Source organism: Brachycentrus maculatus, unplaced genomic scaffold (genome assembly GCF_059751285.1).
Source record: "Brachycentrus maculatus isolate JH-2025_06_01 unplaced genomic scaffold, ASM5975128v1 h1tg000121l, whole genome shotgun sequence".
Taxonomy (NCBI): Eukaryota; Metazoa; Arthropoda; class Insecta; order Trichoptera; family Brachycentridae; genus Brachycentrus; species Brachycentrus maculatus.
The window spans coordinates 478,363-504,859 of NW_028280874.1; the positions used below are offsets into that span (position 1 = coordinate 478,363).

General features: G+C 32.3%; 3 protein-coding genes and 1 non-coding gene across 4 annotated transcripts; 3 read left to right on the forward strand and 1 right to left on the reverse strand.

Annotated features, from left to right (window-relative positions):
• The first annotated feature begins 237 nt into the window (after window positions 1-237).
• On the forward strand, window positions 238-15,382 carry LOC148309532 (uncharacterized). Its single transcript, XM_088259931.1, has 8 exons — window positions 238-408; window positions 5,287-5,389; window positions 10,263-10,394; window positions 10,855-11,098; window positions 12,072-12,326; window positions 12,928-13,124; window positions 13,838-13,946; window positions 14,702-15,382. The coding sequence occupies exons 1-8, from the start codon at window positions 301-303 to the stop codon at window positions 15,207-15,209; spliced, it is 1,656 nt and encodes a 551-aa protein (XP_088116057.1). The 5' UTR covers window positions 238-300; the 3' UTR covers window positions 15,210-15,382.
• Window positions 10,485-10,557, reverse strand: TRNAT-UGU (transfer RNA threonine (anticodon UGU)). The gene has a single exon. It is a non-coding gene; the product is annotated as a tRNA-Thr (tRNA).
• Window positions 15,383-19,103: 3,721 nt separating the features above from the next.
• On the forward strand, window positions 19,104-23,791 carry LOC148309534 (opsin, ultraviolet-sensitive-like). Its single transcript, XM_088259932.1, has 7 exons — window positions 19,104-19,259; window positions 19,901-20,086; window positions 20,907-21,116; window positions 21,576-21,712; window positions 22,061-22,413; window positions 22,944-23,026; window positions 23,364-23,791. The coding sequence occupies exons 1-7, from the start codon at window positions 19,204-19,206 to the stop codon at window positions 23,470-23,472; spliced, it is 1,134 nt and encodes a 377-aa protein (XP_088116058.1). The 5' UTR covers window positions 19,104-19,203; the 3' UTR covers window positions 23,473-23,791.
• An 895-nt stretch (window positions 23,792-24,686) lies between these two features.
• Fitm (acyl-coenzyme A diphosphatase Fitm) lies at window positions 24,687-25,933 on the forward strand. Its single transcript, XM_088259933.1, has one exon. The coding sequence runs from the start codon at window positions 24,709-24,711 to the stop codon at window positions 25,831-25,833; it is 1,125 nt and encodes a 374-aa protein (XP_088116059.1). The 5' UTR covers window positions 24,687-24,708; the 3' UTR covers window positions 25,834-25,933.
• The last annotated feature ends 564 nt before the right edge of the window (window positions 25,934-26,497 follow it).

Genomic DNA, 26,497 nt, shown 5'->3' on the forward strand with positions numbered 1-26,497 from the left:
CAAAAAAGGATTGGGAAAAATTGTAAAATGTTTATATTCTTTATTTTTTTTCTTTTTGTATCTATGTTAGGTTAAAATCGTTAAAAAAAAAAGTATTAAAAAAGAAATCCACCGACAAGACACACAAGGTGGCTTGGTGGGTCTCTGCAAAAAAAAAGTTCTAAATATGTATAAATTGTGATTTAAATAAATGTTTACAAATAAAAAAAAAACGAATAATTATCGTATTGGTTCCAGGTCTAGATCCAGGCAAGGGGCAGCGTTGGGGGTGGTAGGGGGCGGTAGGGGGCCCGGAGGAGCATGCAGGCGGGGGCCCGGCTCGGCTCCCAGTGGACGCGCCGCAAGCCCTGCGTGCAGGGGCCGCTCCGGCGCGCGCACCCCGCCTCGGGGGCCACGTGGAATGTGCAGGTACGGTCCACAGGTTGCATGAGGCGTCAGAAGCCTCAGATGGACTGCCTTGTCAGTCGGCCTACACGAGATGGCGGACTTTTTAGAATGAATAATATCCCTACATAAATGAGGAGAGAAGGGATGTCTGGGTATTTACAGGGCTTACGACCTGTCATAGGCTGGTTTTAGTGATCACTTTATACACGTGTTACTAACTAACAAATTAACTAACCATCACGCCCATTCCCCGAAGAGGTAGGCGGAGAGAACATAATACCCCACTACTTTGCAAATGCAAACATTCTTCGTCTCTTCCACATGTATGTATCTCATCATAAAAACCCGCCAATTATTTCGGCTCTTGACCCGCCTTCGAGTTAAGCTAAGGCCATGATTTTCTTTGCGTTTTTCTAACCATGATGTTGTGTGAAAACATTAAAAAACATATACATTTATTTATATATATATATATATATATATATATATATATATATATATATATATATATATATATATATATATATATATATATATATATATATATATATATATTATATATATATATATATATATATATATATATATATATATATATATATATATATAATATATATATATATATATATATATATATATATATATTATATATATATATATATATATATATATATATATATATATATATATATATATATATATATATATATATATATATATATATATATATATATATATATATATATATATATATATATATATATATATATATATATATATATATATATATATATATATATATATATATATATATATATAATATATATATATATATATATATATATATATATATATATATATATAAATACAATTGTAACTAAGTTAAAATAACTTTCAAAATAGGTGTTCTCTAATTCTGTAATATTTTGATATACCTCTAGTATGAGTAAAATCCACCTAGATAAAATATATTGCTTGCTTTAAAAATATGCGAAAAACTACATCGTTGTACAAAAGACTGTGGTTTCATATTTTTTTCTAAGTTTTGATGCCAAAAATACAATACAAATACATTATTCCTGTATATTTTCCTATTTTTATGACATCTTTGTGATTTTTTAGATATATTATATAAAAGAGCACCTCTGTATTGGTCTTTATTCTTCGTACGTCGTATAAAAACGACACAAATCGCTGTATTGACCTTTCGGAGTGTAACAAAGCCACAATTCCTGCTGAAAGAGCATCGGAATTCTTCTTTCCGCCACAAAATCCCTCTATTGTTCGGTTCCGATAAATCCTGTGTAATCCCTGGGAAACCCTCTACCAGGGGTACGGAAGGCGTGGCGGCTGCTTTAGAGTGTACAATACTGTACATTCCGCATTGGCTGGGGAGACAGGTGCTACAGTAGCACGGTTAGCACTTAACCTACTCCACTTAAGGCATTAACGGATCCAGTTCTGAGATCCTGGTGGGAGCATCCTAAATTGATACAATTTGCTCTAGTTTTGCGCGAGAAAATAATTCATCTTTATTTTCTAGATTATTCTCGTAATTAATTTAATTTGTTTATTCTAAACCTTAAATAAACGTGCATATTATGTAAGACTGAGTGAAATTACAATATTTTTTTTTAATTTGTAAAAATATACACCTTTTTTACTTTAAATTGATCATTTTACAAACCAAATTGGACGTTATATTATATTTTTTCAAAATTATATATTTTTTAAAGATATATTTAAAGGAGTACTCATGATGCAAAGAAGTATTGAAAATCTCTTGTTCAAAACATTAGAAATCTATATAAAACAATGAAATTGAATTTCTGTAATAATCTAAAAGGCGACATCTGTCAAAAAGCAACCCGACCGCCATGAGTATAGTGTGTGTTGCTGTTATATTCAACAGATGAGGTTGCCATTGCGATAAAAAAGGCGTAGAAAAACACTTCTCTCAAATATATATAAAAACATGCACGTATACAAATGCAACGTTGGTTGTGTCAACATTTTAAAGCAATCAGCGAATGGCTTGAGGAGATTTAAGATTTTGAACAAAGTAATGTTCATAAAGATTTGTTGGGGTAATATTTTAACAATGATAGAAAAATATAGACTTCGTGCTCCCATTTTCTTTATCTTGGAAAGCAATTTAGAATCTCCAGCTGCTGAATTTTCTTAATCATTAGGTTGCTTCTATACTGAAACGAAGTACCTTTTAGCGGCCACCCTGTACGCAGGTAGCACCCTTACGATCCTTTTCAGGCCTAGTTGAACGCCCCCCTCAGACATCATTCGTCTTCCTGATCTAATATATATTGCGAAGCTTTAGTAGGGCGGCCTGAAGAATCTAGATACCTCTAGCCTGAACATATACCGGCATTACAGTGAAAAGGTAATACGTCAAATACGTTATGTGAATACCTTTAGCTTAACTTTTATTCGGTGTGTTTAATGTTTGTAAAGACAAAGTGTTGTGGCGTTCTATTCTCCCCACCTACCCATTGTTACATAGTTAGTTAAGGTTAGTGTATATATGTATATATATATATATATATATATATATATATATATATATATGTATATATATATATATATATATATATATATATATATATATATATATATATATATATATATATATATATATATATATATATATATATATATATATATATATATATACTTAAAATGGTTAATCTATTTATCCTTTTAGTCCATCACCCATACAGCTAGTATATAAATTCACATACATGTACTGACGAATAAATTAAATATAGATTGTAATTACGTAAGCGCTAACATTGTTTCGTTCAATTTATTTTGAAAATTAAAAATTTATAAATATTCCGTGAAAAAATGTGCCGGATCGCCGTTCCACCGCGTTACATGAAAAAAAGGTTTCCATATAGGTACATATACATATCAAATAAATATCCTTAATTAAGTAAAATCATTATTATAATTATTGTTATTATATACACATATATATATAGCACAGTCGGCCAGGTATTACTAGTTTATATATTTCAATAAAACAAAATAATGTCCGTTTATTTTCAATCTTAAATCGTCGAAAATGATTCACTGATTTCTTAAATATTTTAGTACAACGTTGCATTCGAATACGCTCATGTCTATACGCCCTTTCCTTTTCTATTTGACCATATAGAGCTACAGCAACTCGCCGGGTAAAACTAGTATTATGATGGAATAATTAAATCAGTCTTGTGATTTACATATCACTCACTCCTTTCAAGAACGTCATAAATCAAAAATCGTAAATTTTCAGTTGTGCATGTTTTCGGAATGCCCAGAAAATGTACTATATCCCAGAAAAAGAGGCATATTTTTAACATAATATTTACCCGCTACAGGGCAGAAAGTGTTGTTTTTGCATTTTGAAGAAAAGGTATTGTTTAATTATTTCCTTAATATATTAAATATTTTTCAAATGGAGAAAAAAACTTCAGTTTTACCTAAAAAGATCTGTTGCACAGTAAAAAGTTCAGTAAGTGGCTTGACATTTATTTTTAATACATTGTATTATATTCTTAAACTTTAAAAACGTTCTCCTGAAAAATCAAGTATTTTGATTTATGACGTTCTTGAAAGGAGTGAGCGATATATTTGAATTCATATTTTAACACCCGCACAACATCGATTTGCGTAAAGAATAATGATTTGAATATTATTGTTAAAGATTTTCTTTGATATTCGATATTTCGATATTCCCTTAGCGTCCTTGTGCTAAAAATAATAAATAAAGAATATTACTGGGAATATTTTCCCATCGCTCGAATCAGCCTCCATCCGGCGGTATCCATGGCGACTTAAATGTCAAAGTTTGGCATCTTTCACGAGAGCCCTTTTAGTTTTAGAATAAACACAAGTTATATCGAAAACCCTGGAAAATCCGTACTAAAATATTATGTTACTGCGAATATTCAAAACCTTTTATGATGCTGTGTAACTTTTATACGAATTCCTTTATAACGTATATGGAAAAATACAATCTTTCACATATTTTCAAATCATTTGAAGTTTTAATAACTTGTTTATTTAAACTTCTAAAGAATATAAGCATTTTAAATTAAAAATTAAATTGGTAAATATATATATATATATTTCTCAAAATCTATTTTTATACGTGTTTCGATGCATTCTGCATCATTATCAAACGTCTTATGTGAAGCTAAGTCTAAATTTGAGAGTTGTATCTTTGATATGTTGAAGAATCTGTTTGTTATTTTAGGGTCTTTTGTTTCTTACCAGGTAAAATTAAAATTAAATGAATATATATAACTACAAATTAACTGCCGATTACTGTTCAAAAGTTTAAGCCTTAAATATATCAAAAGGCAGTGTTTTCACCACTCCGTATCAACATTTATCCATTTTATACAAATCTCTGTACAAAACGGATACCGCGTTTGCTCATAGTCGATCAAAAATAACAACGCGTCGACAATTCGTAGTCGTAAATACGAGCCGTAAATATTATGAATATGATAATGAATGCAGTACTATTATTTACAACATTTTGAGTGGGTCCAAATACTTGTTCACAAAATCTGGATTATCTCCAATTACAGGAGTTATTTTCTTATTATTTTTTGACATCTTATCAAAGATGAACAAGGTTTCTGAATTGGTTCATATATAAAGAACATCCAAGAATTTGAGTAGTGTGGTTGTCAATAATGTGTAGATTTGGTGAATGTTACACGTGTGTAAAGTAATCACTTAAACCAGCCTATGACGGTCATCAGCCCCGTAAATGCTCAGACTTCCATATTCTACTTCATCTTTGATGAGATGTCGATAAATAACAGTACAATGTAATGTTTCATTTATTATCGATACCTTGAAATGAGAAGTTGATCTGTTCCCAAGGTGGTCCGAGGGAAGGTGACGTCACGCTGCCTGTGGCACGCCTGCAGAGCTCTCTCCCTGGGTCTGCTCCTCATGTTGCTGGGCGCCGCTATGGCCACCATTGGTGAGTCAACTCATTTATCTCTAATTTACCATTACATTATTAATTGTGCTCCCTTTTACGATGACATTATTTCAGTGGTGAAACGGAAGAATGGCACGAGCCTGTGACATATACCATAGACTTGTGCCCCTCTACCCTGTCACCATAGATTTATTGTGCTCTTATGTATGTTTACCTAATTGTGCTCTTATTTAAGTTTGCCTAATTTTGCTCTAATGTATTGTTTTCTATCCTTATTTACGATTACCTTATTTATTATGCTTTTATTTTTCATTACCTTATTGGGCTCTTATGATCAACTTATTTATTTTGTAGATTATAATAACAAGTACAAAGTTTTTTTTGACATAAAAAAACTATTTAGTTGTTATTTTATTCTATAAAATGCAGTTTCACCAAGAAATGTCAGTACAAAACTTGTTTACCTTATTTATTTTACTCTTATTTGTGAGTACCTACCTTTTATTGTGCTCTAATTTTCCCCACCATACTATTTTTTTTAGTTTACATTGTAAGAATGCTCTTGTTTCTCGCTTTTACACTTTTTTGGTGCTCATTTTTATGATAATATTTCTTTTTCTCTTGCTCTAACTTATCTTTACAATACTTTTATTTTAATTAACTACTCTTGTTTCTATTTGCTCTTTTATGCACTGATCTATCTTTACTTACTTTTATGTGCTCCTACTCTTAACATATTATATTTTAATATGCTCTTATTTCTCTTTTTTACTTAATGTGCTCTTGTATTTCATTTTTCACTGTTTATTTTCATGTAATTTCAATGTCGAACAACACAATTTACAACGCTCTCCTTATCTACATCAGGTCAAATATATTATAGATTATGTGTGTTTTCTTTAATGTTTTCCGCAGATACTTTGTGGCACATTTTATAAACTTTATAAAATTAATTAACTTTGTTTTCACCACTTTTTTTACTTATACAATTTAACCTACCGTTTTCGACAAGAACCTTGTCATCGTCAGGGATTATTTTAATTAAAAAAAACATTAATTTTTTAATGTTTTTAATGTTTTTGAATGAAAATAAACCTTTTTTGTCGAAACCGGTAGGTTAAATTGTATTAATAAAAAAGTGGTGAAAACAAAGTTAATTAATTTTATAAAGATTATGTGTGTGATGATGGAATGGTTATTCCGAAACCGGTAGACATGAAGCAGTGTTTTTAAGTGGTAGATAGAAGACCTGCAGGCAGCAATGAGTGTAAATTAATTTTTGTATACCTATTAAAAGCATTGTAAAATTTATGTTATGGTAATCGTAACATAAATTTAAAATGCTTTTAATAGGTATACAAAATTCAATTTACACTCGTTGCTACCTGCAGGTCTTCTGTCCTATCTTCAAGAAGCACAGCATATATATAAATATACATACTATTCGCTTCTTGAGAGATTAAAAAGGTTTTTCCGTACCTACATTAAATATTTCAATTCCAGTCCCACCAATGGTCGAAATTGTCACTGCGTAATATAAATGTATATTTTTTTATAAATATAAAATATACGAGCGAAATATAATGCTGACATATATGCTGTATCGGTATTCCCTCGTAGCAAAAAAGTAACGGTGTATTGTCGCCGGCAAGAAAATGAAAAATTCAAAGTTTTCCATACAAACTTCTTATAAATATTCAAACAAGTGGGTTTCTCCGTCTGTCTCGTACGGATTATATTCTTTTGTACATTTTCACGGGTCCTTAGGGAAGGGATACTTTTATAAAATATCGTACGGGAATCACAATGGGCCCAATATTGAGATTGTTCAATATACGTAATATACGTATATAAGTCTACCTTGATATTTAAATATTTTTAGAAATATCGATATCTGAGCGCGCAATCGTAGTAACTTTATTGTTATTTAAAAATTAGTTGTCCACGTTATGTTTAAAAAATTGAGCTTTACAGCCGGTGACTGCAGTCGGTGGCAGATTAAATCTTCTAGCGATTTAAGTTTTTTTTGAGATTTTAGAAAGTGAACTGTAGATGGGCATAGCGAAGTTTGCAAGAGTATTGCTTTTTCTATTTTATTTTATTACTAACTTAACGAGTTTTGGTAGATTATGTTAAATATGGACGTTTATATTTTTAAATTTCTACCGATTGGCGCCATTGACTAAAAAAGTTTTTTTTTTTACATAACGTGGTATGCAAGTGAACTACTCAAATAGTATTTTAAAGATTCTTTTATTCACAACATTTTGAGTGTGTCCAAATACTTGTTCACAAATCTGGGTTTTTTTCCAATTAGGAGTTAGTTATATTTAGATTTTTTTGACATCTCAACACAGATGAAGAAGAATATGGAAGTATGGATATTTCCAGAGATAATGACCTGTCATAGGCTGGTTGAGTGATCACTTTATACACGTACAACATTTAACATTCTTCCCATGACTCATAACCACACTACTCAATATTTTAGAACTTATGGCATTTACAGGGCATATGGTCTGTCATATGCTGGATGTTTCATACAAATAAAATTTTCTCCGATAAATAACAGCATTCTGAATGCAACATTGATGTCTGTTGTGAACTCATATTGTGCCATAAGATTGTAGGTACATATTATATATCTAACTCCTGAGAGTTCCAAAAATGTAAGTAGTGTGGTCGTCAATCGTGCTTAGAATGGTGATGCTGCACGTGTGTAAAATAAACTCGACCAGCCTATGACAGGTCATAAACCATGTAAATACCAAGACTTCAATATTCTTTATCGTCAATGTTGAGATGTCAAAATTCTGTGCCCTATGCACCATTCGATGTAAATAAGGTCGGTAGTTGTTTTTTCACGGAATTAATAAAGATTGTCATGTCGCTCACTCCTTTCAACAACGTCACGTATCAAAAATCGTCAATTTTCAGTTATGCACGTTTTCGGAATGCCCAGAAAATGTACTATATCCTAGCAAAAGCGGCATATTTTTTACATAATATTTACCCGCTACAGGGCAGAAAGTGTTGATTTTGCATTTTGGAGAAAAGGTATTGTTTTATTATTTTTTTAAATACACTAATTGTTTTTCAAATGGAGAAAAAACATTCAGGTTTTACCTAAAAAGATCTGTTGCACAGTAAAAAGTTCAATAAGTGGCTTGATATTTATTTTAAATACATTTTATTATATTTTTAAACTTTAAAAACGATCTCCTGAAAAATCAAGTGTTTTGATATATGACGTTGTTGAAAGGAGTGAGCGATATATATGTATTCATATTTTATGTACAAAGGTTATGAAAAATCTCTTATTTTAACAAAAGTATTTTTTGTTTCTTATTTTAACTGATAAAGTCGCCAGAGTTGCTATCTTATTTAGAGCATACATTTCTCTTCGCCCAGATGCCATTTCGAAATTCAAAAACTTTTTCACTTTTATTTGTGTTTGAAAACTCGCCAGCATTCGGGCTTTCTACTTCGTGACATTTTCTGTTCCACGCAACACGAGCCACTCTCTCAACTCGACCGAGAACTATCCAAAACTTTGCCTATCTTTTATCCACAAAAGTGGATTCTACCTTATCTCACCTAACCTAGTTTCAGCCGCAGATATACCGATTCGATCTTATCTTCTACCTGCTTATGTACTCGTAAAAATCAGGCTGTTGTCCCGTGGCTAGTATCGCGGACTCCGAGTCGAAGTTTCTAGGTTCGAGCCCACATTACCAAAACTTCAAATATATTTTTAATAACGTGTCTTTATATTATGATATGTAAAGTAGTATTTTAATTAATTGCAATCATTAGATTAACAAAAATTTTATATTTATGTGTGCAATAAGAAAACAATTATTTAATTTTTAATTTAAGTTTTATTTGGTAAATACCACTATTTTTCAAAATCTGTGACACGTGTTTCGATGCATTCCGCATCATTTGAAAGAAAATTATGCGGAATGCATCGAAACATGTGTCACAATATATTTTAAGAAATTTACAATTCAAATTAAATTTTTTTCAAGTAAAACTTAAATTAAAAATGGATAGATATGTATTACCATTAAGTGACCGCGGAATCAATTAATGAAATCATAGTTACTTCTCAAAAAAGTATGTGTATTATATTAGTATGTATGTCAAGATAACACTGCATCTATACGATGCAGTGCCCTATGGACCATTGGGTGCGGATAAGGGTTAGAAGGTGTATGTATATACCTTCTTCTTCTTTGTGGGTTACAATCTGTATGATGATTGATTTGCTTCCTTCATGGCCAGTCTCCACCCGTCTCTATATAACGGTCGTCTCTTCAACTCGGCGTACCCGTTACAACGCATGTCGGAGATAATTTCGTCCATGTGGGTTAAGCGGTCGTCCTCTATAGTTTGTGCCTTCGCACATGCCTTCCGCAAGCCTAGGTATCTTATTGAGATAACTAGGAATGTAAAAAAGATAGGGGTAAGCAGAGATAATAGAACGTCACACCACTCTGTCGTTGCGAACATTCTTCGCCTCTTCCCCATTCGTGCATCTCTTCATGACCTATATACTTCTATATAGTATTTTGAGTACCTGGGCAATTTTCCTCGGTCTTCCTCTCCTTCTATTTCCAAATACATTAACCTCACTTTATCTCGTTTGACCGTTCTTTCCACTGATTCATTCTACACATCCAAACCAATTCAACTCGCCTTTCCTAATTTTATCGATTATGATTATCTCAGTTTTGTATTATTTCTTTATTTCACCATTCGAACATTTATCATACATCGTTTTGCCGCACATTCATTAAGTGATCGCATTTAAACTACATTGATTCTACTTTCATCCTTCTGTTGTGACATGTACTTTCAAAATTGTGATTATTATTTGAATAATAAATTACATATGTGTCCTTTCTAGGGTATTACGCTGACCAATTATCGGTAGGGCAAGAAATAAGAGGAAACCACACGGTGCGAGTAAAAAATGAATCGAGAGGATTCCATCTTAATAACCTCTCTTACGCTGGACCCATTGTTATGGGTGTTGGAGGTAAGATGTTTTGTTTATTTTTTAAATTCATACATATTCATTATATGTTTTTAAAAATATGGCAAAAGAAAACGCCAGATTTTCCACCTCTGCCCCCAGAGAGATTTGAACTCTCGACCCCTGGTTTACAAGACCAGTGCTCTAACCCCTGAGCTATGGAGGCTAGCGGGGAACGTGTCAAAATTATCAAATAAATACATAGGATTGCAGTCCTATGACAAATCTTTTTTTTGTTGGGAAAACAAAATGATTTAATGGAAGAAAAATATATATTTCTAACTATTTTTAATGTATTTTTACGGGCGCGACATCTGGCGATAACACATTATTTTCTTTTAAAATGATATACTCCCCATGTTTTAGGAATCGCATTTCTTTTATCGATTTTAATATAAACAAAATTGTGTTTGTTAGAAAAAGAGATAGCATGGTTTACCTACTTTTTTTTATCATTTTACAGGATTCATCGTGGTAGCCGCGTGTGTGATGACATTTGAGGCGCGCGACTCGGCCGCAAAAGTAGTTCCCGCGCGGTTCAAAATGCCTCAAGTCAAGGTTCGGCAGGTGGCCGCCGCGGCGCGCAGGTCGGCCGCCTCACAAACCGGCCGCTGGGAACACCATCTCGGAGTTTTTAAATCTTCTCCAACAAGCAGTGACAGAAGAGCCCTGACAGCTTCCTTTATGCAATTTTCAAAAAATCTGGGGTAATTTTCCAAATAATAATTGGCAACATTTAAGTTTTCTGGTTTGAATCTTTGCTAAAGCGTCTAGTTAGATTCCTGTTGCAACGGCTTGGGCGAAGGGCCTAATATCGCCCACTGCATTATTTGCCCCAAGTCTTTTTACCTTTAAATTATTTTTTCCAAAATATAAAAAAATGCAAAGCGTAGCATTGCATTATAATAAAATACGTAATTTATGAAAATTAATTTCGTATTAAATATTGTAAAACCAAAGAGTTTTCTAAATTTAAGCACTGTAAAAAAATAAAATAGAAATTGATAACTTTTTAATGAAGATTTTTTCCGCTTGGTTCAGACATTGCAATTGGGATAAATGTCACATTTTATGTACATCTAATTGATTCCATTCATCGAATTGGCCATCTTTTATCTCTTTACATATTTTAATTTATTATTTTGACTTTAAATCCAAAGACAAAATAATTTTACGTTTGCAGTAGAATTCGTATCTGTTTATGGCTATTTTTCTATTTTTATAAAATTGAATCTTAAATAAAATTAATCTTCTTTTTGCTAGGTGTCATAATTATTTTGTAAATATTAACTGCTCTACACATATGAGCGTGTGTGTATACACGCGTTTATACTGCACCATTCTGTGCCAACCCGTATCATGTATGAGAAAAAATAACTGTGCTAAAAATAATTCATACATACTGGATACACAAAAATCTTATTTTTTCATGTAATATGTAATATGTGATAGTAAAACAATAATTGTGTACGTTATTTACAATGGTTTGCAACCGTTCAATTTACAAAAGCGCATAAACCTATCCTAAATGCACCTATTATAACAAAAATTTGTAAGGTACAACAAACATTGTTTTCATAATTCTGAAGGAAAAAAAAGGATATTTTTTGCCTGTTCCTCGGGAAATAACTGTGAAAATAATGAAAATGTAGGGTGGTCAACTTTCACTGCATTTTCCAGATCTGTGGAACAACGCCCTCCACAATGGACCAGCACTCGGACCCCCATGGCCAGCAGCTTGTCCCCCAAAGGGCCCTCACGTGCCTGCCTGCACCGCAGCGGGTCGGTGCCCGAGATGGGGGGTGGCGCGCCCCCCTCCCGGCCCACTCCCCACAGGAGGGAGGCCCCAAGGAGGCCACGGCCCACGCTGCTGAACCCGGCGATGCTCCAACGCCAGGCGCTCTCGGTGGACGAGAGCCATGTGAGATGTGTTAGGTAGGGAATGAATAAGGGCTTTAGGTACCTTATCAAATTGAGCTTTGGCAGATACAATTCTTCAATATGCAGCAGCCAGATAAGCATCCACTATCTGCTTGTATTTGGCAGTAGAATATAAGTACCCTGCTAAAGCTAGCTGTACACACTAGGTAGACTGATTCCTTGTTAGCCAATTGACTCACATATAGCAAATAGTAACCTTTTGTCTGTAATCAAGCATCTGAGCGGTTTTTAAGCTGTTGGACCATAGTCTAATCGACAAGTAAACTTGACAAGCTATTACTATCTGAATCTTCTCTGCTGGATAGAAAGTTACAAAGGATAGGGATAAGAAGACTGAGCTTCCAGTGATAATGGCATAAATTTGTGTTTGAATTTATTATGCTACATCTTTTTACTATGTTTTTAATATTACAACTGAAAATTATACCGAATGTGTAAAAGATGTGCACTGCTTATACAAATATTTTTTGAAAAAAATTAACTTTGTATTCATTGATATGTCTTAAAATTGCATCGCGTTACAATCCTTCTTTCTCTCTTTCTGCTCTCAATTCACTGGACTGGAATGCCTGTATAGTTAGTGTTCATTTTATAGGTACAGTCGCGAGTCATTAGCGGGGTCTCAGGGTTCCATGGCCATGGACCTGCACATGCCCAGTGAGGGTCCTGTGACCCTGCGCGTGCGGGACCGCTCGCGGGGTCCGCGGCGACCCCCCAACTCACGCTCCGATACCGCACGCCGACATATGCTGTCAAGGCAGAGACCAATAACTGATGACGATGAACATCATGGTATTAAACTATTTATTTTTAATCAAATTTATAAGTCATGAATTTGTTACATCTGTCATCATATAATGTCTGATCACATCGAAATATTAAGATTACATTTTAAATATATGTGAAATTTTATATGATTCTAATTTACATATATTATATTATGTAATGCTTGAAATTCCGAGAAAGATATCCACTGAGGAAATATTCAACAAATAACAGTCAAACAACTATGAGCTAAAACAATCCTTACATTTGCATTTAAAAATCCACTATAATCCCCAGCTAAATGACATACAAATCACCAATACACTTCATGAAAACATTCATAGAACCTCGAGATCGAAAACGCAGAAACATATCAAACAAAATCAAACATATACCACGATTGTTTAAAAGGACTTTAAGTATTTATTATCCTGTCTATTTGAACTTTTTATAAAAGACCCATTAAAAATAGGTTAAAAATACTTATTGTTAACTAACAAATACCTAGTTAACAATAATTGTAAACTATACCTTGGCACGGCAATACCCAGGGAAGATACATTATTGTAAATTTTAAATTGTAATTATGCAATAGTGAAATAAGGAAATAGTCTGTGTTCTACCGTACTTGATAAATGAATAATTGGTATATCTTTACTATAGCATAAATATACTTACAACTTTATATGTAGACACTAAGTTTTTTTTTGTTTTATACATTACTCTTGTATTATTTCTAGGTCACACCGTAGAAAGGTCCAGAGAAGGGATTTTATATAGTCCACGCCTACAGCAGCGTCCTATAAAGGATATGTCTAAAGAATCTGTTGGAGGTACCTACGGGTGCAGGTTATAATTTTCTATATTTTGAACCAATTTTTTTCAATTAATTTGTGTTAAAATAAAATATAAATAAGTGTAGTCACTAAGCAAATGTCTTGTCAATAAGTAATAAGTGTTAAGTACTCCAACTGTCTCTTTCTATGTGTAATAAAATCTGTGTAGATAATGTTTATAAATATATAAGTGAGAAAAAGAGAAAACAACATAAATAAAGTAAGTTGCAGTATGAACATATAATTACAATGTTTTATATCGATAGTACTACAAATTTATGGAAAAAAGAAGTCATAGACTATGATTACTTAAGAAGTTGGGCGGAGAGAAACAATTTATGGAAGGTAGAATATGATAAACAGGGTTCTAATGATGGATAGTAATATTTTACATGTTTCTTGAAGGTAAATAGTTAAGGTGATTGTTTCACATAGAGAGGTAATGCATTTCATTGTCTGGAAAATAAAACAGAAAATGAATTACCAGACAATGATGTATTATGTCAAAGAATGGAAAATATTATCATTGATTGAAAATTAGAATTGAAAAGACCATGCTCAGAGAAGTACTTGAATTCCCTATGAGGTATTTTGGTATTATAAAGAATATTGTAGAGTAGTGAGATTGCAGGTAAAAATCTAAACTACTATTACAAGTATGTTTTGGGTTGATTGAAATATATTTCTTCGCAGCAATAAGCCCGCAAATATGCATTTGTTTTCCGTACAAGTTATTGAAAAATAAATAATCATTTTTTTCGTTTACAGGCGCAGTTCCAATACATCCGACAATATTCATTCTCACGGTAGGCAGCGTCGCGAGCGTCGACACTACGGTCCCCCGAGACGTTCTGCGTCAACCTCCCCGCGCCCCCGCCTCCGTCCCCGCCCCAGCCCACCCCCACGCAGCCTGGACCTGGGGCCAGAGTCGCAGCTCTCCGAAGACCTCTCCCCAGACCCACCGCCTAGCGAGTACCACACTGTCTGCGAAGAGCGCCAAGCATCGACCTCCAGACTGTCCGCCGACACCAGCACCCTGCATACCGCCGAGATCAACATGACAGACGATACCACAATGGACTATGACCTCCAACTTGAAACACCGTCTTCTTCGCAAACAGAAAACGATGCCGATCTAGATTTAACAGAAGATTACACCCCTACAGTCCTCAGTGATTTGACGAGCGTAAAAAATGATGAAAATGATGCTGCTACAGTTATTGATGTTACTTGCGCCGAACAAGAAGCTACAATATCAAATGAATCGGAAAATTAAACACTTACTTTAATTGTTATTACCCCAAACTCTGCAAAAAGATAAAGAACAACAATTCAAACTCTTTTGCGTGATATCCATGTATAAATTTACTTACCAAACATTTTGAAGATTTGTTGTAATTGCAGCCATCTTTACTGATCAACCAAAAAATTAAAAGCTTAACACTATAATTAACTGATTTGACTCATTTAACACATTATTAATATAAAAGTTGCACAAGTAGTATGAGTATGGGTATGCATTATAGCTATTCCTTTCTTACCCATATATATATTTCCTTTCCAATATAGCAGTAATGTCTTTCACCCTGTACTCCTTCACCCAACCTCCAACCACACCCAGATGATTATTAATTAATGTGATCAGTTCTGCGCTCTTGATTCTTGGATTTAGGAGAGGAGTTTCTACAGACAAAGAAAGTGATGTAATTCAGGTTGAAAGACACTACTGATATTTGGGAATGGATACAGAAGGAATTTTGGGTAAAAAACGTAGAATAACAGTAATGGCCAGGGCACTTGAGGCTGCATACTAGTACTTGTAGCTTATGTAACTTACACCAGTCCTTTGAGGTCAATAACACTATACCTTAACACAATAACACTAATGCTAGATGAATTGTTAGTGGACAAAATTCAGAAAGTGGTAATACCATATTAACAATGCTACTATGTTTTAGAAAAATAATCAATATTTTTTGTAGATGTTTAAATGTGTATCAACATTGACAGTTATGTTTTAGATAGATTTTATCTTTTTTATACTTGATAATATAGATCATTTCTCAATTTTGTAATACGATACATATATGTATGTTAGTGTATTTTTTATTGGAATTGGGTACTTTCTTTAGAAATGTTTAGGACTGATTTATTTCCCATGGGTGTTATAATAATGATATAATATATTAAAAGAAACCAATGAATATTGATAGTTTAGAAGTTCTTAACGGTTTTAGAAGTGTGATTGTTGTTGATAAATTATAAGTAAGAATGTAACTCTAGAAGTCTTTTACAGTATATAATACTTAGGTACAATAAGTCTTCAATTATGTACTTCTAATCTTACTACAAACACAACTTTTATATATAATACATGTGTAAAAGACATTTTGATATGAAATATATAATTATGTGATTCTACATAATGTTGCACTTTGAATTTATACGTGTTCTCAAAATATATGGCCTAGTGTAAGATTTTGACATATTATGTAGAGGAATGCGACAAGACAGGGTTCCACTATATATTTCTGTAGTAACTCGTGTACACTCACCACGTAGACATCAAACTGTAAAATCTAAATCATCAATTCACAATAAGCATACCATAGAAAATCAATCATTTATTCATAAAAACACATATTTACAAAAGTTTATTCAGTATCATTTGCGTTCATCGTGGTTCAAAATTAGAGCATTCCTCGTGGCATTTTATATGTTTGAGTTGGAACAAATTGAGTTTGGCCAACTCCATCACTAATGAAAAATAAATATTGGATTCCATTTTTGAGGGGAATTTCTTCCAAAAATATTCTCCTGTCTAAGAATAATAATCTGATTTAAAACACAAAACTGATGTTTTTGCTTTCTGAAACAAAAGGTCAATTATATCTGAATTTTTACTATGGAATTGGCCACTTTCAATAAACGTTTTTTTCATTTTAAATAAGTTGTATTAACGGTGGAAAGTGAAAAGGCTTGAAATGAAAACAAATAAAAATACACTATTTTTCTGCCTAGAATGCACTTAGTGTTGTATGATTTTATTATCTTTTAGGACTTCAGACATTCAAAATTTATCTATTATTTGATAAGGATTTTTTTTACTCTCCTTCTTTAATGAAACTAATTAAGTAAGACACTGTTTAACGCATTAGATATATTGCTATGAGTTTAAGAACTAAATAAAAGCCTTAAACGAGGTCATCTTAACAAATACTCTAATTATATCAAACCAGAGTTTGCTGCAAAATTGCATGCAAGTATGAAATGGATAAAATTGTGTGCGATTTCGGGGATAATGAAATCCTCTGCATAATACTGAAAATCGTTAAGAGGGTCTTACTGTATCCAATTTTGTTTTTATCCGAAAGAATACTAAATATTTTGTTGCTATAACACAAAATACTTAGGCAGATCGCTAAGCACTCTCAAAATAGTGCATTATACTTTTCAAGCCTTTTTACTTTCAGCAAACATAAATAAAATATGCATAGGCACATATTGTAAAAAAATTACTTCCTCAGACATGACATATAAAATAAATACAAATTTTACAGGTATGTGTTTTAATCTTTTAAAAATTATTTAACAATATGTACCTACTTAATTCTTACTGTAAATTTTAAAAAATTGGAAACACTGTTTTCCTTCCTGTAGACATTATTATCGATAAAACAATATTCAACAAAAAAGTTATTCTACCTTTATACTGTATCATTAATAAGTATGAGAATTTGTTACTTATGGACATAATACGCAGTACTTCGGCCAGTGAATCATTAGTTTACTATCAATGTAATCCATCAGTCTGAAAATTTAAGATTCAATTTATTTCTATTCACGGTTATACGTCCAAATCAAATGTTTTTAACAGACAATAATAATACTTTTTAGATAGATTATAATTTAACCTGAGCCTAAGCGGATGTCGTTTCAGATTTTTATATTGTTGTAAAAAATTTAATACTCATGAATATATAATGAATAAACATTAAATGTTTATATATTTCTAATTATTTACAAGCCTTCATTTTGAAATTATAGACATCATATTTTCATCAACGAAGTGGCATCTATGAATTTAACGAGTATTATAAAAGTATAATAATTCTTCAGAACTGTGAATATGTGTAAGTGTATTAGATTAGTCGTGAAATGTAACTACCCCTTTTGGTATGTGGATCATACCTTTACCTTAAATGTGACTGGACCCTTAATATAATGATGTACCATTGTTACTATTTGTTAAATAATATAAATAAAATGTTTTAAACGGTACCTTGTTTTCCTTCATTTTTCTTTGGTAAAAATAAAAATCTCTTGTACCATTTTGGAATGGTTTCAAAACCAATAAGCGATGTTGAATATTCCTAAAATTTATTTGGATATATATACACTCTTTACTAAGCTTTTTACTGCAAAATATAGCAATTTCAATCATGTATTCATAGGTACACAGTTTTTTATATTCCAAATTATCTTTTTATTACTATATTTCTATATTTATTTACGTTCTTTACAATTTTTATGCAATAAATGTAGATGGTCTTGTCAATCGGAGCACATACACAATTTTCCAAAATTTGGGTATTGTGGTTGTCAGTCATTAGTAGAATAGTGAATACTATACAGTGTTAAAATCAATCACTTCATACAGCCAATAACAAGTCATAGGTTCTACAAATGCCCAGACTTCCATGTTTCCGTCTCTGTAGACTTTTTCATAAATGTTGAGATACATATTTTAAAAAATCTCACGAGTTATTTAATTATTATTATTTAATTACTAAGTTTTATAATTAATGTCTCAAGGGAACTTGTAGTATTTTTACTTGTACATATTTCCTCAGCACAATTTTATTAGGTCAATTTTTTTCCAATGACCTATTGATATATTTCCCTTCAAAAGATGATCCAATTTTAATCTGAGATTGAAAGGATGAAACCATATAATGTTAATCTAGTGCTACCCTCCTCCTCCCTATCCCCTCGTACATTATTTGTACATTCAAATCAACATAAACCCATGTGAATGTGATTGATAAATCACTAGCTAATCTGAAATCCAAATGGATAAGTCTGTTATAAAATAGGTTTAGTTTTAATAATTTAATTAAACCACTGGGTTCTGAGTTAGTATAAATAAGGGAGCGGTGATTGGATCGTTGTCAGTGGGCACTGAGCTGCATGGCAAGGTGCCTAGGGCTAAATCATTTGTAAGGCCTTTTCAACAAAATTTCTATTTTACAAAATCTCCACTCAAAATCATGTTTTCTGAACATGATATTTTATATAACGTTTCCGCCCTTAGACCGGAAGCAAGGTAAGATGTATTTATTTAAATTATTTATTAAACTAATCCCAAGTGGTACATAGGGCACCACATTAGATCAACGGGTGAACTCAATCGTGATAGTATATATACATTTTTTTTCATATATTTATTAAAAATATAAATGTTTGTATACAAACATGTATAAATACATTTATATATACATACACATCTTTTTAAGGAGACTCACCAAACCATATTATATGTCTTGTCGCTGGAGTTCTTTTATCATACTTTTTTTTAAATCTATTTTTACATAATAAACCCACAAAAAATAAATTATATAAACTAATTATACAGTTTTCACAATATTATATCTTGATAGTTTACCCATTCCTTTATTTTGTCTTTGGTCCATATTTTTATCCCTTTTTTTTTTTCGTCTGCAAAAAAATTAAGATTTGAGGGTGGAAGTCTGATGCTCCAGTTCAATAAATATGAATATAACCAGAATATTTTTCATAGAATGTAGATGATACCACTACACTATAGAGGCATACAATATATAATTCGGAGAACATTTAATTTTATGCCATGAAAATACTTGTATACATAATTATACTATGAAAATATTTAATTCTGTTTGGATACTGAATTGTATTTAGATGTTGAATTGTGTTTGGAATCTTCAGGGTGTCGGGAGAAGTTCGCTTACTGGGATGGAACGTTCCACCAGATGAACTCAAGCAAATCCCAGAACACTGGTTGCAATTCCAAGACCCGGAAGCGTCGGTACATTACCTTCTTGGTATGATCTATGCTGCATTTACCATAGCATCAATTGTTGGAAATGGACTTGTCATGTGGATCTTCTCTACGTGAGTACTGCAATTTAAAAATTTATATCACAGACAATATTATCTAGGTATGGAAAGATTGATAAACGTATTGAAAAGAGAGTGAATGCTAGGAAAAGAATGAATGGCACACTGAAATCAGTTATACCAAACAAAATCTTAACTGTGGAAACAACTTGGTACCAAACCTAATTTTTGGAAGTGAAACATGAAGTCACCAAAAGAACAGTGTATGTAGATTGAATCTAGCTGAAATGCGATCTCTCAGACAATATGATGTATGATAAATATACAAGAAATAATGCAATGCTGAGATAAGTATTATCAACATTATTAAGAAAGGTATGGTTAAAAAATGTGGAACAAATGAGTGATGAATGAACTATAAAACAATTATATTAGCCAAATGTAGTAACAAATAGTGAAAGACTGAGAAAAACTTTGTGTAATAAAATAATTCAAATATTTGACAGCGGACAGGTCGAATATTTGGCAGTATTAAGAAATACATGAATGTTGTAGATGTAGAGAATGTTTATGGAGACCAAGTGGCTGGGTTTTCTATCCTCTCTGTTATTAAATTATATGTATTACTTAAATAAACCTCCCTAATCTAAACAAAGCATAAAAGGTAAACTATTAAAAAATATAACGAAAAAGGATTTAATTAATGAGGAGATGTATGAGGAGATGCATGAATGTAGAAGAGGCAAAGAATGTTTGCAAAGACAGAGTGGTGTGGCGTTCGATTCTCTCTGCCTACCCCTGCGGGAAGCGGCGTGATGGTTAGTTAGTTAGTTAGTTAGGATTTAATTAAAAAAATTATTAAACTTCTTTCTAGTGCTAAATCTCTCCAGACACCCAGTAATATATTTGTTATGAATTTGGCATTTTGTGACTTCTTGATGATGGCTAAAACACCGATATTCATTTACAACTGCTTCAATCGAGGATTTGCGGCAGGAGTTTCTGGCTGTCAGGCATTTGCATTCATGGGTTCATTAAGTGGAATCGGAGCTGGCATGACTAACGCTTGCATAGCATATGACAGGTAACTTTATCACATTCTTTTGTTATTTGAAACCAATTGACAGCTATTTTCGTTTAAAAACGTGAAACAATTTTTTACCATTCCATGGTCTATTTTTATTTACAAAAATTTAAAACATGAACAAAAATTTCCCTAATGCAAATTAGTACAAATAGACTACAGTATGAAGCATTATAATAATTGTTTTTAATATTAAACCGGAACAATTAGTGGAAGAAAAAATAAGTAAAAAGTAATAAATATTGAAGAAATTTTGGAAAATAAGAAAAAGTGTAACGAAAACAAAATTAAATTAAGAGTACAAAGTCAACATTGAAATAAATATTGTTTGGAAAATCCTCTGGGAATCGAATTTGGGACGTCTAGCCAAATATGCTAACCACTACACTAGAAAGTGGAGTATAATAGAATAGTGACTGTAAATGGATAATTTTGTTGAAATAATGTTTTTTTCTACAGATTTAATACCATCACAAGACCTTTTGATGGAAAACTAACAAAAACTAAGGCATTGTTTATGCTAACGGTTGTTTGGGCATATACTATCCCTTGGGCTGTTCTTCCTTTACTAGAAATTTGGGGAAGATTTGTTCCAGGTATTTTTTTTAATCATTTTATTTTTACATATACATTTAAGCAAAATTCCATGGGAACTTCATTCATAATAATGAATGATGTGGAAAAAATGCATGTATAGCAGACATTGCTTACCTTAAATGAAGTATGATCAGCTAGATTTCACCATAATTACTCTACCTCTGAAATGGTGACCTGATGTGATAAGAACGGTGTGAAAGAGTAAGTAAAGTAGCATACTTCTTGAATTGACTGCCTGACTTCATGATCAGTCTTGCGTGGACAAGTATGGATGTGGTTGTAAAGGTTTGGATGGTCATCTTTAAATGCGTTTATGTAATTACTAATTTATATATTTTGTGTTTCAGAGGGTTACCTTACTCAGTGTACATTCGATTACTTGACAGATACATTTGACAATCATCTCTTCGTTGGTACAATTTTCACATGCAGCTACGTGATCCCAATGTCAATGATAATTTACTATTATAGTCAAATCGTAAGCCACGTGATAAATCATGAAAAAGCTTTGAAGGAACAAGCTAAGAAAATGAATGTTGAATCCTTGAGGAGCAATCAGAACCAAGCAAGTCAATCTGCCGAAATTAGAATAGCAAAGGCAGCGATTACTATTTGTTTCTTGTTCGTAGCATCGTGGACCCCGTATGCCATTTTGGCTCTTATTGGAGCATTTGGGGATCACAGACTTCTTACACCAGGGGTATACTTTTTTAATCTTTCTCAGTCTATTTTTTATTTTCTACTTACTAATAATTTACACCTTAATAAGCCTTCTATATTCCTTTTCCTATTATGTGCCTCCTGCAATAGACCTTATGACTTATTTCATATTGAAAGTCATCCCTCAGAACATTTTGATTTAGTAGTCTCCAAGTATTTGCCTCCATTGTGTAGAGGTTAAAGCGTTTGGGTATCATACTGGATGTCCGGATTCGATTTCAAGAAGGACAAAATGAATATCAGTTATTTTTTTACTCAAATCACCAAGGATTGGTACCTTAAGCACAGTATTGATCGCATTGCCTTTATGCAATTAATTATCAATATAACGCTGATATTATATTTTGCACTGCCCTATGCATCATTGAGTGCATAAAATACTAGACAAAATAGGAAATCTCTATGATGCCAATAATCGACAAGGAAATGTAAGGCTGAGATGAGAAAAAAAGAAAAATTGATGTTGAAATTTTATGATATTTTAACATTATTTTCTTCATTCATTCACAGATAGCGATGATTCCTGCATGCACTTGCAAATTAGTGGCGTGTATAGACCCCTATGTGTATGCCATCAGTCATCCGAGATACAGGTATTTTTATAACAATAAATTCACATACTGTAGCAAACATGTTTCATTTTGTGTTTTGAGGTGTTTTTTTCTGATTAGGGTGACTCGCCTCTTTAAAAAAGTAACTAACAAAGTTTAAAAAAATAATAATATGGCCAAAAGAGTCTTACAGGGCTCTTTATTTATTTGTTTTCACTTCTATTTATATTTTATTCAGCTTTTTTTTCTACATAAAATAAATTAACTGTTTAAAACGGTTTTAAAAATATTTTACAAAAGTTAAGTGTCCCAATTTGAGTGTCTCATTGTAAGTTCAATTATAGATGTACTGTTTTATGGAATTTGAAATATTTTCCAGGGCTGAGCTCCAAAAGAAACTCCCATGGTTGGCCATCAAGGAACCACTACAAGAAACAGCTTCTACCACAACTGAAAGTACCCAAGCTCCGGCTGCAACCACGGGTTAACATTTTTTAGCCAACCTTATTCGACTTCTCTCAATCAATGACTACATTGTTTTGTTCACTCTAATATGAAAACAAAAGATGGGCTCCAAGCCAAGTCATTGTAAAGAGATGCAGTTGAATGGTTCATATGACTCTGCAATTATTTAGGACTTGATCTCTGTATAAGTATTGACCTTTGCTATGGACATGGATATGATTGATATATAACTTTTTATTATAATTTCACAGAATTTTCACATGTTTTCATTAATAGCAACAGCAAAAAATTGTTTACTAGAAATGTTTTAATTCTGATTAAATAAAGCAATGTGACAAAAAATTTGTTTTACTTATTATTATTAGCTAAATTAGGTTCTGTAACATGAACCCAAAATAAAATATTGCTTTTATTTTCTTTATTTCATGAAAAGTAATGTACTGAAAATTAAAATGAAAAATTACATTAAAAAAATATGCATTACTACCCTTGAGTTATTTTTATTATTATGGTATTATTGGTATTATTACCTACTTGAGTTATTTTTCACGGATAAAAGATTATAAGAAACATATTACACTGGTTACAGAAGATTAAAAAAACATTATCTTAAATATATATATATTTTTTAAGCATTGGGTTTGCATTGCGCAAGGTAATATTTAGTATAAAACTTTGTGTTTTACAAGAAAATATATTGATGCGTTAAAAAATATTTTTTAAATTTTCTTATAAAAAATTTAATATTCTTCTAACTGTTATCCTCACCTAATAGTGCATAGGGCACTGGATCGTATAGGCACAGTGTTTTGATTGTGAATTACATGACGGCACGGTGATCAGTCCTGCGCTTTAAATATCAGTTCAAGGTGATATTAAATAAATAGAGTAGTGAAAAATCACTCATTTTGATTTTAATCCACCAAGAATCGAGTTTGAGACCTATAGCACGGTACTAAAACGCCCCAACCACTACAATACGGAGGCAAACATTGTTATTCTACACTCATGAATTTTCATTTAAATAACAAATAATTGGAAAAAATATATTCTTACACCTACGAACTTTCACTCTTCCTTCTCTAATATATATATATATATATTTTTTAATTAAAAACATTTGCGTAGGTACCAAATAAAAATTTTATGAAAATAATTTATTTTGTAGTCGGTCGTGATGAAATGTTATTTGCGATTTCTATGGTACAAAGGTCGTCTTTTGTCTGTGTACTGAAATGTCACAAAAATAAAATTCAACGATGGTGGTCGGTTCTCGGGGGCCCGGAGGGGCTTCGAGGAATTTTCGGGGATCAACGGACTTTCGCAGTGATGTAGGTAAAGGAAGTAAACCTACAACTCCTCCAGCTTCAGTCAAAGAAGTAATTTTAACTATGATTATACACATATGCAAGAAATATATATTTTTCGACGTAAGACTTAAGGTTGCTTTCTACCTCGGCACTCTCTTCCTGGTTTCTCTAATAGCGGACTTTGCCCCCGTTCCTAAGTCTTACTTCTCCAGAAGCGATAATGTTTTTAACCAATTCTTCGTAAAAATTGGATGGTTTTGGACCCTCGCTTTGACGATACCATTTTGCTTTATGACATCTTATACCCACTGCTGCGGAAAGAGAGATCGGGTCTTCAAAGGACACTTAACTAGATTGGCGATCGCTACAGTTTTCTGGTACTGCTGGACGAGCTTTTTCAACTATATTGAGTACTCCTACGGGAGGTGTAATATGAAAACTTTCACAACGAAACCAGCGTGCCTTAAAAACGGGCACTTTTGGAATGGTTTTGACATATCCGGACATTGCTTTATTCTGATTTATTCGAGTTTGATACTGATCGAAGAAGCGCGAGCGATTGTCGGTTGGGACGGGATCCGAGAATTCATCAGAGACGAAGATTATTCCAGAAGCATAAATGACAAGACTCTCCGATCGAACCCTCTACGAAACCTTCCGCCTGCAGAATTCACCGTACTAAAAGAGAGTTATACTAAATTTTCTCCATATGTGAGAGGGATATTTATAGCTATGACAGCTCTCCAAATTCTGTGGGACGTAATGTTATTCTGTACTTTGATTTACTATCACATAATGGTGGAAAAGTTTATAAGCGGCGTCATCGCCATACTAACCTGGTACAGCACTTACATTGTGTGGTATAAAATACCGTCTCTTTTCCCAATTTTGCCCGGAGAGGGAGTTTTCAAGTACAATAGAGATAAAGTTGCGACTCCAACACCGATTGCGCGGAAGCGTAGTCTGGTCACTAATGGAAAACACTTTATGGGCAATCCTATCTACGGAACTCGGGGACAAGATACAGTGGATACTTCATCGGCCGAAGCTGCAGCGCCCACAACACCGAGATAAAATCTCTAAATAAAATGATATAATTTTTCTGGTGAATGTCCGTAGAAGTTAAATTATTATAATTTTTGTCTTTTCGGTATCAGGGAATTAAAAAATAAAAGATTTAAAAAGTTTAATCGAATGTTAACTTCTTATTTTATATTAATTATTTACTTACTTCATTAACAACTGCGTTGTATAAGGCACTGCTTTAAATTGGTGTTATTTTGGTAAATTAATTGTAAAGATAACCCGATACATTAATTAATTTAAGCAAATTTATACTCATTTTCATATGTCCTAATCATTGGACCTTATAAAGTAGTTAAATGAAATTTCTACTTCACTGTGCTAATTATTTTAGCACAATATTGCTTTTAAGCACCTAATACTTTTAAATCGCCAATCCATCACACTTTTGGTAATAATCTTTTTGCGAATTATGAAGAAAATAATGTGAGCAATATCACTATTGTACTAAATTATTCGAAATTGTGATTATCTACCGTACAATCCACCTTACTTACAAAGTTAATTTATATTGTCATGTAATTTATTTTAAACAAAATCTAACTTAATATTATACGCATAATATACAAAATACCTTTGTTGTTTTTAGTTAAAAAGTCTTTTTAATTCATAGATGGTCACTAATTCAAACTCGCAGCATTTTAATTTAAATGTT